General features: G+C 33.9%; 1 protein-coding gene across 3 annotated transcripts in view; it reads right to left on the bottom strand.

Annotated features, from left to right (window-relative positions):
* The window catches only part of Chm (CHM Rab escort protein), a 218,887-nt gene that overhangs the window by 50,721 nt on the left and 154,339 nt on the right, over window positions 1–13,827 (bottom strand). For all 3 annotated transcript variants that reach the window (XM_010612875.3, XM_010612874.3, XM_010612876.3), the window contains exon 9: window positions 4,688–4,765. In XM_010612875.3, the coding sequence (XP_010611177.1) occupies window positions 4,688–4,765 (78 nt within the window). The remainder of the gene's footprint in view (window positions 1–4,687; window positions 4,766–13,827) is intronic.

Below are 13,827 nucleotides of genomic sequence, written 5' to 3' on the forward strand. Positions count from 1 at the left end.
CAGCAATGTCAAATGATACTAAGAGTCAGCCACCTGTTCAGCCCAGACATGCTACCTATTACTAACTTCTAAATATCCAAGTAAAGTATAGTTTTTCCTGACATCAGAAAACATGTCACCAAAAAAAGTGGCATAGTAAGGTATCTAGTAAGTGAAACAGCTGAAGTCTACATGGAATACTAGCTGAACTAATTAGACAAGGACTACTGGTCATATATATATTTGGTCTAAGGTCATATCTACCTTACTCAAATATTAAACACTGTATTGCTAAACAGTCAAATTTAATTTACAGATTTATCTAGTCAGCATAGCTGAAAAGGAAAAGAAAACTCAATAGCATTTAGTAATTCCAGAAATGGTCAACACAGAGGTATATTATTGGAATTTAGAAAAGGACTACTGATATATATGTACATCCTCTCAAATTAAGAAAGCAGTGTCAAAGGATATATTGTAAAGAGAGCACACAGGCAATGTAGGTCTCAGGAAAAATAAAATCAAAATGAAAAATATAATTTACTATAAAACAGGTATGTATTTGTTTATGTATTTCATACAATTTATTTTATGTGCCTCTTCAATATCCTATCAATTCTCTCCATATAATTGTCTCTGTATAGTACCTTGATGTGTAATCAACACAATAAACTCAATGCTACAGTCATTTATGCTTCTATCAATTTTTCTAAGTGTAAGGTGAAAAAGAAAGCACAAACAGGCCAAAATATGTCTTTAATTTTCATTTGTTCATTTAAGTAGAAGTTATTTAGTATAATGGTGTTAGGAACCTGCCTTGGATCTTGAAATGCCATAGTAAGGTCCCTTTTCTACTTACAAAGTCATCAAATAAGTATACAAGGGGATCCAACTGAGGTTCTAACAGAGGGATCTAACTGAGGTTCTAATCTGTGGGGTAAGGAAATAAACTTAGAACTCTCACTTGACGCATGAGGAGCTCTTAACTAAAGGGAGGAAGGGATGTCAAGTGTTTCACATAAAAATATAGGGAGAGAAGCAAAGTGAAACCATAAGGGGACAAATGTAAATCTTTGCAGATACCTTAATATTATGATAAGTAAAACAGTTTTCTAAATTACATTAGACTTCTTAAAACAGAAATGTGTGTTAGATATAACCAACTATAAGGTCAAGGTTTTTTCCTCAAAAAATTATCTTTCACTTTGTATTTAAGTCCTAAGAAAAATCTCTACTATTATCTGTATTAAATATTTGATGTCGAGTGACAAAACAACTCTGGGAAAGACACATTAACCTGAACCCATCTGAATCAATGGTAGTAGCTTTAGAGACTATTTCATCTGGTAGAACAGATATTTTTTTTTTTTTTGAGATAGGTTCTCGCTTTGTAGTTCAGGCTGGCCCAGAACTTACTATGTAGCCCAGGTTATCCTAGAAGTTGTGGCAATCCTCCTGCCTCTGCCTCCCAACTGCTGGAATTACAGGCATGCACCACCACACCCGGCTTAGAATAGATTTTTTAAAATGAGAGAAATTAATATAAATCTGGTAGTTATTACTAGAGGTATAAACTAACAATTTGAAGTAATGCTTGTTTCATAAGAAAAAACTTTTTAAAAAATTACTAAAGCAATTCAGATAGTGAAAATATAGTAGAAATCAGGATTATAATAAATGCAAGTCAAGCTTTAAAAACTGTCCTATTACTATAGAAATTAATACTTACAACTTAGACTAAATTTCCAGTATAAGAATCACATGCAATATGTAATATGTTTGTACCTTTAAAAACCAAGATAGACAAGAAAATGATGTTCATTGATAAAATGGGGTTCTACTAATATAATAACAGTAGATTTTGTGCTATTTTATTTTTATTCCTAAAAACAGAAACATCTAGATTGTTCAATTTTTCTTTCGATTTCTCACTGGGAATGAAGATTATCTAACTTTTTGTCTTGAGGCAGGGTCTCATTATGTAGTTCAAGCTGGCCTTGAACACGTTATGTAGCTCAGGTTGGCCTTGAACTTGTGGCGAACCTCCTGGCTCAGCATTCTGAGTGCTGGGATTACAGGCACGTGCCACCACACCTGGCAAAAATTATCTAATATGAGAATAGTTTACATTCAGGCATATAAAAGATTTCAAGATTATTCTTTTCTAAATATTAAATAAAAGCTAGTACTTTCTATGAACAGTAAAACTATCATGGCAGATCTAGAACTCCATGATTACCTCTTTCTATCTTATGTTGTAATTAAAGTAACTGTTTTAGAGAAAAGGATTTTTCCCACTGTCATTTATGGTAGTGACAAAATTTTGTCTTCTCTCATTCCAGAGCTAACAGACCTTAGTGTACATGTTAGGTGTTATTATATGGCAAATGTTATGTTTCAGGTACTTCTATAAAGGTATAAAGGATGTCAAATTAGAAGCTGTTTGCCTGCTGCAGAATTTACATTTGATTGCCAGTCTATGTTGCAGGTTCATCTTGATAAAGCACTGGAATATATTGGGACCTAGAGCACACAGTGTATCACAGGGTAGTGCTCTTGGCTAAATTTACCTTATATACCAGTGCTTCTGTGTCTTCTAAGAAGCACCTACCTCAGATTTCACTTGTTCCTTAAAACTGAATTTTCTGGCTGTACACTATGTATACTCTCTAAGGGGATGTCACAGAAATTAGTCATTTCTACAAGCTTATTTGGTAATTGTTAGGCACATTAAACTTTGAAAACTACCAATCTGACAGTTCTTTTGGTCTCTAAATCTTTAGCCTTTAGCTACCTGGTGCAACTGATATCTGCACAAATCATAAAGAGCTCCTTTGTGCAGAATATATCATAAAAATTCTGTCAACGGTAAGGTAAAGTAGGCTTTAGTTTAACTAATGATATTATTGAATTAAAATACCCATTTTTTAAAAAGTAACGAAGCTATGCAAAGTCCTCACCTCTGAGAATAAAATGTGGGCCTGGAATGGGGCTCCCAAAAGGATAAGACAATTTAAGCAAATAAGCATCAAACAAGCTTTCTGACATGGTAACATTTTATTGATTTAAAATGTATGCACAAGGAAAAACAACCCTGGGTGTCATAAAGAGCACTACTGCTACAAGAACTTACACAGAGCTCTTCACAAGTCAACATATGAATATCCTGGGCCTTTAGGTCTACATGTTTTCACTGTAGATTATCAGGTTTCATATATGTAGTATCTTTCTGTTAAAGTGCTAAAGGTATTTTACAAGCCATTTCATTAATGTGTCAAATTTTCTTAAGTAAAGTACTGCATATTCATTAAGTCCTATGTTTCTAGAGGTGGGGTTTTTAGTCATACCTCAAAATAGGAATTTACTGCACTATAACTAGTCTATGAGATGTTAATACCTATTTTATGTCACTTAGACTATACAAAATTATTGTAAAATGAATAGAAAAAGCTTAAAATTTATAATGTGAAATAGGAAGAAAAGGGCTAAAGGTGTAGGGAAAGTGGGAAGGGTAGGGGAAAGGTAATAAGGGAAAAGAAAAAATATGACAAAATGGAAATAAAGTGTTTGTAAATGGGGAAGGGAGGAGGGGGTGAAGGAAGGGCACTGACAAGGGGAAAAAAATGAGGACCAAAGACCTGTCATGTGAAGGTACCAATAATGAATGTAATTGTACTGTATACTTAAAATTTACCAATAAACTCAATAAAAGAAAAAAAAAAGATTCTAGTTTAAAATATTAAGGTAGTTTGTTCCCTCAAAAATTCTTATTCATTATATACTCCTAAAAACAATGAGACAGGCTGAAGATTTGGCTCAGTGGTTCCACTGCCTGCCTCGCAAACACAAGGGCCTGAGTTTGATCTTCAGTACCACAAAACAACAACAAAATAAAAACAACCATATGAGAAATATAAGTCAGAAGATACTCCAAAATATACTATAACAAAAAAAAACAACACTGCAATTTCAATAGCTCCTAAAACTTGATCTACCTGACCCAATTCAGTTTCAGTGTAAAACCTAGAAATTGTAGAACACTATCTTATTTAATATAATTTAGACAAGTACATATTTTAGTAATATAGTCTAGACAAATAATTGAAATATAAAAATACACAGGTAAATAGAAAGTATTCAGCTTTTGTTTAAAAAGAACATAAATTCTTATTTCAATTTGAAACCAGCCTTAGACTGGGCACAGGTATAAAAGAACTTATCCTCAGACAACAGGGAAGCACAGTTTATTATAACAATCTACCTAAAGCCTCATTAAAGCCTTCTCTCTTAGAATGATATGCATTATCAGCAGAGATTAATCTGATGAGTCTTTCGGTGAGCTTCATTTTTAAAAATGCAGTAACAGAGGGCTTTGTTATTATCTGTTGAAAATCAATTAGAGGAGGTAAGGCCAAAAGGAAAACTAACATCACTCATCATGCACACCAGGCAGCTGAAATGATTTGTCTTCCAAGCTTGGATGATCAGGAACTACTGTTTAGTCATATAGCAGGAAAATTAATTCAGTTTCTATTCTGAACTCACTTTCTTTGTTCTGGAGGACCTAAACACAAATTACTTTTAATCAAGGTTGATATGTTATTAATTCCAAGGATTTTTCAAGAATCATTATTTTAAAATCGACTTTAGCATTTTTCACCTGCATATAGGGGCATAGATACAGGAAGGTTACTTATATCATCCTTACTTTCCAGATTCTTTCTCCACTACAAGGCACTGTATAGAATGGCGAAGACAATAGATGCCCCCAAACACAGCACACATCCTAGAAAGAGATTAGAAACATGGGAATTAGGATGATTGAGTTGAAGCTTTAGGTAACATTAAGTATTTTACATTTAGTGTTTGGTATTATAGATAAAACATTTTGATAATTTATAATTTTTCTCTATCATGGTATTAAGAATTAAGATAAATTAGCAACCTCTTGATTCAGCACAGGTATCACTGGTAATAATACAACACTGAAATCTAGAATTGGGATTGAATCAGAACCGTCCCTAAGCAAGGGTCAAATATCTTACTAAAATGAGCAGTGAATACCTCAGGTACATAAACCACAAATATCCTCAAAAGGTGATGTGCAAAACACCCAAAAGAAATCACCACAGAGAAGTGTGAAGAAGAGATCAACCAAGGAGGAGTATGGAAATTTTACTTGCCATAAAAGGAAAGCACATGAGCTAATGAATCAGAAGCTCTAAGGAGTTTGCCTCTCTCAGTAACCTTAGGTGCTTGTCCCGCCTGCCACTAAGTTTTTTGGTCATATGAGGTAAACAATACAGTTATAATCATCACTGGGATCTTGTACCTTCATGTAATGTATCTTGGTTCTTATTTTTTCCCCATTCCCCTACCCTCCCTTCGCACCCTACACCCTTTCCTATTCACAAAGACGTTGTTTCCATTTTTTCCTTTTTTCACATTTTTTCTTTTCCCTTATTTCTTTTCGCCTGCCCTTCCCACTTTTCCTTCTCCTTTACACCTTTTCTTCCTATTTCACATTATCAATTATACCATTTGAACCTTATTTATACTTTTAGTTTTTCACACCAGAGAAACTATTCAGTATTTACTTGTGTCCTATTTATTTCATTGAAAGTACGGCTTCAATATGCATCCATTTAGCTATAAATGTGTCTAGTTTCTCATTATTTATGGCTGAGTAGTACTCCATTTTATAGAAAAACCACATCTTCTTTATCCAGTTTTCAGTTGAATGGGTAATTGGACCATTTCCAAATTTTAGCTATTAAAAACTGTGCTGCTGTAAAGACGGGCACGCATATATCACTGTGATATGATTCTTTTAATTCTTTTGGAAAGATACCCAGCAGAGAGATATCTGGGTCAAATGGGACCTCTAATCCTAGTTTTTTTGAGGTATCTCCATATTGATTTCCACAGTGGTTGCACCAGTCTGCACTCCCACAACGAAGAAAGGTTCCTTTCTCCCCACAACCCTGCCAACATTTGTAATTGGTAGATTTCTTGATAGCAGGCATTCTTTCTGGGGTAAATCTCAGTGTTGTTTTTATCTGCATCTCTTGAACGACCAGTGATGTGAAACATTTTTTCATATATTTATTTGCCACTTTTACTTGTTTGAGAAATGTCTGTTCATTTCAGATGCCCATTTTTGAATCGGGTCTTTATATTGGGGGGGGGTTCTGATTTTTTAAAGTTCTTTATATATTCTAGATAGTAGTCCTTTGTTTGAGGAACTGCTGGTAAATTTTTTTCCCACATTGTAGTTTGTCTCTTTGCTCTGTTGGTGATTTCTCTTGCACTGCAGAAGCTTTTCAATAGGATGAGATCCCAGTTATTGATTCTAAGTGCTCAGTTTTTAATGCCTATGTAAGAAGAGCAGCTTTAAGATCTAAACTAGGTAAAAACAGAAAAGGAAATAATCTCTCCTAACACTTAAATTCTTAACGGGCTAAAATTAAAGGACAGTCTAGAAAATAAATCTACTTACTAATAGAGGGAGAACATAAGACATCCTTTTATCTGGTAGTTTAACCTCACACAATTTGGGGGGGGGTGATACTACATTAGTACATGATATAAGACACTGTTATACAATCAATGAAATATGAAAAGTGTCTCTGTGTCAGTGACAACTGTAGCGTCTCGTGGAAAGTAATAACTAAAGCTTTCTGGTAAGATATGATTTTAATGAAGGCTATGTAAAACTGTCAAAGATAATTACCTCATGATGACTTTAGAATCTAAAATTATATAATGCATGAAAAAAACTATCAAACCGTGAATTAGAATTAGTAGACACAACAAACAGCAGGATTAAACTGCTCAAAACTATACTCAGATAGAACCACTAAGTAGAGTACAAATATGCTTTGAATGGATGAATCAAAGATTAACTTAATTTCTAGAAGAAGACTGTACTTGGCTGAAAATGTAACTCCAAATATGTCCACATTCTAATCCTTGGAACTTGTAAATTATGTTACCTTATATAAAAGGATTTTATGAATGTAATTAAATTAATGATGTTGTGATGGGCAGTTTAGTCTGCAGGTGCAGTGTAATACAAGGGTACTTAAATGGGGATGCAAGCAGGTCAAAGAGAAGATGTGAAGGGAGAAGAGGTCAAAGTGATTCCATTGCTGGAAGGGAAAACACATGTCAAGGAATGCAGGAGGTCCCTTTAAGCTAGAAAAGACAAGGAAATTCTTCCTTAGTGTCCCAAGAACAAATGCAGCCCTGCTGACTCATTTTAGAATTCTGACTTCCAGGAAAAATGTAATGTATTTGTATTGTTTTAAGCTACTAAACTGTTATTTGTGGCAGCCATAACAGCAACCAATAGAACACCTATGCGTACTCAGAAGTGATTAAGACAGAAGTAGCCTATAAACCAGTGGGGGAAAGAACTGGACCACTGGAAAAATGGTTTGGAAACACAGGTTATTCATATGGGGGGAAGATCAAAGGTATAAATATAAAAAAAACTTTTAGAAAAATATAGGATACATTTATGAGCTCAGTGACACATTTCTTCAATAATCATAAAGAAATAGATTAAAAAATAAATACTTTAAAAATTTAAACATATGGACAACAAAATTCAGGGAAAGCTACAGAGTTAGAGATATATAGACAAAATACTGTTTAAAAAGTATCAGTTTGGACATAAGTATTGTGTCACAGACCTGTAATCCCAGCGTTCTGGGAAGACACACTCACACACACATACACACAATTTGCATAAAAATTTGGCAATATCTGCTAAAGTTCAAGATGAACACATCTACAGAGTAGTAATCATATTGTTAACTATACATCAGAGAAAAACCCTGATACATGTGTACTAGATGAATATAAAAAATTCTGATGCACCTTTTTAAGGTAGCACAGAAGCATAGTGGTTAAGGGGCAGAATTCTGACTGCCTAATTTATGTGCCGATTATGCTATCTTCTACCTGTGTGACTTTGAATATAGTATTTAGCATCCCTGTATCCTATTTTCCTCATTTGTAGAATAGTAATACTTGTTCATATAGGGCTCTTAATTGTTTGATATTTTAAAGAAATTAGTGGTATACAGAATTTTATATATTTATATATTAACAAATAAAATATATATTATTTTATTTGTTAATATATATATCACACCCAAATATCCATCAAGAGGAAAATAAACAAAAGAAAATATATTTTCCCCCAAAAGGTCTAGCCTTCATCCTCAGATTCTGGAAAGTGATCTATAAGCCCTTCAAATGTCATGTCTGAAAGAAGTGTTTTTGTTTGTTGGAGGCACAGGGTCACCAGCTATTCCAGCAGTGAGATTTAGGGTAAGGACCAAACTCAACTGGACAGACTTAGGTTGGGGCTGGTGACATCTAAGAGACCAACAGTGTGAGTTTGGCAAGACTGTAAGCACATGGGTATTCTTTATATTAGGTACTTTCTGATATTCTGAAAACATTTCATAATCTATAGATTACAATGAAAACTATAAGTGGTAGAGATAAGTGACATTCTCTAAACATGATAAAAGTAATTTTAGTATCTTTTAAAACTCTTTATAATAATTCTATTAGCTTTTTCTTTGTGGGGGCTGCAGGGAATGAAACTCGGGACCTTGCACTTGCGAAACAGGCAGCGGAACCACTAAGCTAAATCCCCAGCCCATTCTAATATCTTTTTTTTTTCCAGCTTTGAGTTTATTGGTACATTTTAGGGATACAGTACAGTTACATTCATTGTTGGGATCTTGTACCTCTACATGACAAGTCTTGATTCTCATTACTTACCCCTCCTCCTTCACCCCCTCCTCCCCTACTATTATCCTTTTAAGCAACTATTTTATTGGACTTAACAAAGCTAGCTAAGATAAGTTAGAGGTTAGGTAATAAATCCTTCTAGTCTCAAACTTCAGTGATAAAAAGAAAAAAGTTTCTTATTGAAAAGTTTAGAATAATACAATAAAGAATACATTGGAATCAGCACGAAAATTTTCACATGCTTAAAAATCTGTTAAGGCTATAAATTTTATCCAGCAGAGAAGCTATAAGATGTTGTCCTTTCTTAGTAGTTCTGTTCACCAATCATGTATCAAAATATGCAATGTATCAAAAGTATTTAACAATCATGCTGGTGCACCTGGTATCATTTGAGACATTACACTCTATTAGATTCTAAAGAAGGTTAGAAAAACAATTTTGGTTGAACTGCTTATCTGCACTTGCCAAGTAATATTCCTCCTTTTGTTGTTTACAGACAAGTGCTTATATAGAGAAAGTTGAGACTAAAACAATCAGCCAATCTTCACTATCAATTTCCTATTGAGACTGACAAAAGCCCATATACATGTGAAATGTTACTGGCCCACTCCAAATAAATTAGGCTAAATTAGGGTAAGGTCCCCCAATGGACCTTACAATCAATGGTTTCATTTGCCTGAATATGGCATTATGTTATGTGAGGCTAGCACCAGTATTTCCAAGCTCCTCATAAGCAACTATAAGTGAGCTGCTCACAATTGATCAATTGAGTTGTTCATTTTAGTCAGTGTGGACTTTGTCTAGACCCATACACACCACATTAGAGAAAATTCAATCTTATTGTGTCACTTCTCCACTAGAGCAAATAAGTACTTTTAAATGTTTTCCTAGATTCTATGATAAACAAAGGAATCAAATTCAGACTCAATTAGATGTTGGCACAAGGTTAAAAAATATGAAGTGACAAACTACTACATTATAAAAAAAAGACGGTGGAATCCAATTAAATAAAAATGAATTTATTTTCTATAGATCTTATTTCAATATATTCCACAGTATTTATGAAACATATTGCTATCTTATTATATCATTGTGCCTCTATTAATTAATTTATTTTTTGGTACTAGGGATTGACCTCAGGGCCTTAACACTGAGGTACATAACCAGTCCTTTTTTTAGAGACAGAATCATGCTAAGTCTCTATGTGGCTGTAATCCTCCTATCTCAGTCTCCCAGAATTATGGGCATGCACTATGCTGGCCAATTTATAAATCATTCTTCTGAAAATTAGCTTTTATTATGTTTCTGGGATAAATAAAGTCTCTGAGAAAATATTTAAATATACTACACAACAGAGGCATCTAATGTTAAGAATTAGCTAAATGGTTGACAGGGAATACTATAGAGGAAGAAGCCTAATGATATACAGTTGGGATAATCCAATAAATTTCCTCTTAATTTTAAGAACATGTATAAGACATGTTTTTGGAAAGCATGACTTAACTATTAACTATTAACATTTGAAACGATATACTTGTACTGTGGAATGTATGTTTACATTTTATATATTGCTTCTCTTGTGGTTTCCCCCCATATCAGGCTCACATACTAAAATGGGAGACAGCATGTAGCTTACCATGGTGGTATTTATTTTTTCTCTCACCTCTGTTTTCTTCATGTATCTTATGCACCATGAAAAATATCAATGATTTGTTAGAAGTGTCATGGAAAATGAGGGTATTGATAAAGAACCTTTTCTCTGTATGCTATTCTTCCCAGTCATTCTCATATTTAGTCTTCAGGAAAAAAAATTGGGGGGGGGTTTAATAGGAACTACTTGGCAGCAGCAATGAACAATAGAGGAAACCTTTTATAAGTAGGTAAAAAGTACAACAGTGAGGAGTTCTTCAGCAGTGCACTTAAAGCTCAAATAATAATCGTGGCTAGTACGGAAAACATTCTGTTCTGCCTGAGGATGGCTGCTGTGAACCGCACCCAAACCGGGACCTAACTACCATTTTGGAGGTTTTTGCCATTTTTAGTAGCTTCTTTGTATATTGGCAAGGCTTTTTAATTCCATTTACTGCATTGGAAACAAACACGTATGAAGTTGAGCCTTATTACTTTCGAAAAAAATCATTATAGAGTATTTACTCACAGCACTTCCTTTAATATTATTAGCTTGTTAATATACTTTATAAATCGCTTTATAAAATGTGAACTGCAAGGTATTTACAATTTGCTAGGCATTTTAAAGACAATCATTCTAAAGGTACTTACTTTGAGCTTAGCTTAAGTGCTATCTACAATGAATTCATATATAATCCATTTAACTTGCATGGAAGAGAATAAACAGGGCAACCCATTCAGGACCCCTCCTGTCTCTCAGGAGCCATTCCTATTCCCCATTCCTACTCCCCAATAAATTTTCCTTTTTTAAAAAAAAAAAGAGAATAAACATCTATTTTTTGGGAGACAAGCATGTACAGAAATTGAGAGATTGTTATACTCACTATAATAATTTTTGCAACTTAAGGCAGTAGGAGGAGTAGAGGCAATTTAAGAATTATGGGATTTTCACTAAAAACATGTACTAAATGTAATAAATCCAGTAGGTAATATTGCACAATGAAAGTTACTAAAACTATTTTATCAAATGCTATTAAAGACAAACCAGTCTTATCTTATTCTTTTTTTCATTATTTAGAGAATACTTTATTTTTATCTCCAGAAATAAGGATTATTTTAATGTTACATCATTGCCTTTTCTTTTTTACTTTCCTTTTTAGTTTTATTTTAGGATTCCCTATTTTTAATGTTCATACAGAGATTTCTTTAACTGAAATACCGAATAGTTTCTTTGGTGTGAAAAACTATAATAGTACACAGGATCCTAATGAGATAATTAATAATGTCAAATAGGAAGTAAAGGGCTAAAGGTATAGGGAAAGTGGGAAGCGGGGAAAGGTAATAAGGGAGAGGAAAAAAATATGAGAAACTGAAAAAATGGAAATAAAGTGCTTGTAAATGGGGAGGGGAGGAAGGGGTGAAGGGAGAGCAGCGACAAGGGGAAAAAATGAGAACCAAGACCTATTATGTAAAGGTACAGAATCCCAATGATGAATGTAACTGTACTGTATACCTAGATTGTACCAATAAACTCAATAAAAAAGGGGGAAAAAAGACAAACCAAACAAAAAATTCCATTAAAATAAACAAAAATCTGAGTGACCATCGAGCATGATCACTGTGCTTCAGTGTTATCACAGCTCACACTGTAAACTGCCAAAGCAGCAGCCTGGAATCAGAGCACTCTAGGAAGCTAAGGCTGGGAGATCACAAGTTCAACTACAGTCTGGGAAACTTAGCAAGATACTGTCTCAGAATAAAAAGTAAAAATAAAAATAAAAATGGTCTGAAGATGTACCTCCGTGTAAAGACCATGGGTTCAGTCCCTAGTACCGGGGGGGGGGGGGCAGTCCATTCACCAGTATGCCATGTCAAAACATCATATTATATACATGATGGCCCTAAAGAAAGATAAACTTGAGGCAACTGTAGGTAAATGGATGCAACTTGAGAATATGATGTTAAGTAGAGTAACTCAGATACACAAACTTAAATATTGTGTAAGTTTTTTCCTATATGAGAAACACAGAACACAGAAAAACAGGAAGTAGGGAAAAGTTCAATATAATATTTCCCCAAATTTTCTATTCTGCTGTTTCAAAAATATTTTAATATATATGCTAATGTTTTATTTATATTACTAGTTATCCTTTTTGAAAAGAAAGTTGTTATTATGCATTTCTTCTGATAAGAGAGAATCTTTGTCTATGTTTTGTACGCCGACTACTTTTAAGATAAAGATATACAGTATATTAACTATTGTTATTCCGTTATTTTGTTATGAAATTTTGCTCTATATTTTCATAAAATAAAAAAGTACAATGAGGCTTGAGTGATTGTACTTATCCATACAAAGTTCAGCTGTGATACTTGTAACTACCTTCATACATACATAAACATTTACCATAGCATTATGTTTAAAATAACACACTGACTTTTCTATCATGCTTATCTACTATCTGCTTGTCTGAAATATATGTATAAGAAGACCTACATATATATATATACACACACATTTCAATGGAGGAAGGTGGTACCCCCAAAGTCTTATTACTGCTTAAACACACCATGTACATGACACAAACAGAATCATGTTATATATTATATGGCATGTTTATAGGTTGCATATTTACATCTCATATTCATAGTACCACATCATGTTTGCTCGTTACACATTTATATTACTTAGCAGAGTATTCACTTATAGTTCCATTTCTAACTTTTTTTTTCTACTTAGCATCTTTCTTTCAGCAGGAAGTACAGGGAAGTGGAGTGTTTCTATAATGGGTGACAGAAGCGAGTGTCAAATTTTTGCTGGAGTGGACCTGCCTCCTAGAAAGGCAATAATGGGCAGCTAATAAATCACAGCATCATCTTTCCCCCAAATCCCCACTAAGACTGAAGCTACTATTATCCGACTCAGCTCAGACTTTCTAATAGCCCAGAACAAAGCTCTTTTACAAGAGCTAAATAATAGGCAACAGCTCTTGCAGCCTCAGTAAACAGTTTATGCTCATTAAAAAATCCAACTCAAGTTTTACCCCCTATTATAAGTTCTTAGTATTAATTATCTATGTTGCCTGAGTCTATTTAGGACTATAAAAAAATTAAACCTCAAAAAACTGTTCCACTATAAAATGGCCTCATTCACAGTGATCCACTACAGCCAAAATGGCAAGCCACACCTGACAAGAGCCTTGGTAACAGAGCCTGAGGGGAGATTAGCAAACAGGGATCAATCACCAAAATCAAAATATACTCCTAAGTGAAATAAATAAGTCCCACATGTGTAAATACCAAATAGTTTCCCTGGTGTGAATATTCTGCAACAATGCATAAGATTCTAATAAGATTACTGACATTTAGAAATGGGAGGAAAGGAGCTAAAGGTGTAGGGAAGGTGTGATACGTAGGGGAAGAACAAAAAGGGAAAAGAAAAAAATGTGA

This window comes from Fukomys damarensis, unplaced genomic scaffold, assembly GCF_012274545.1.
Source record: "Fukomys damarensis isolate Sample0158 unplaced genomic scaffold, DMR_v1.0_HiC HiC_scaffold_39, whole genome shotgun sequence".
NCBI classification, from domain to species: Eukaryota; Metazoa; Chordata; class Mammalia; order Rodentia; family Bathyergidae; genus Fukomys; species Fukomys damarensis.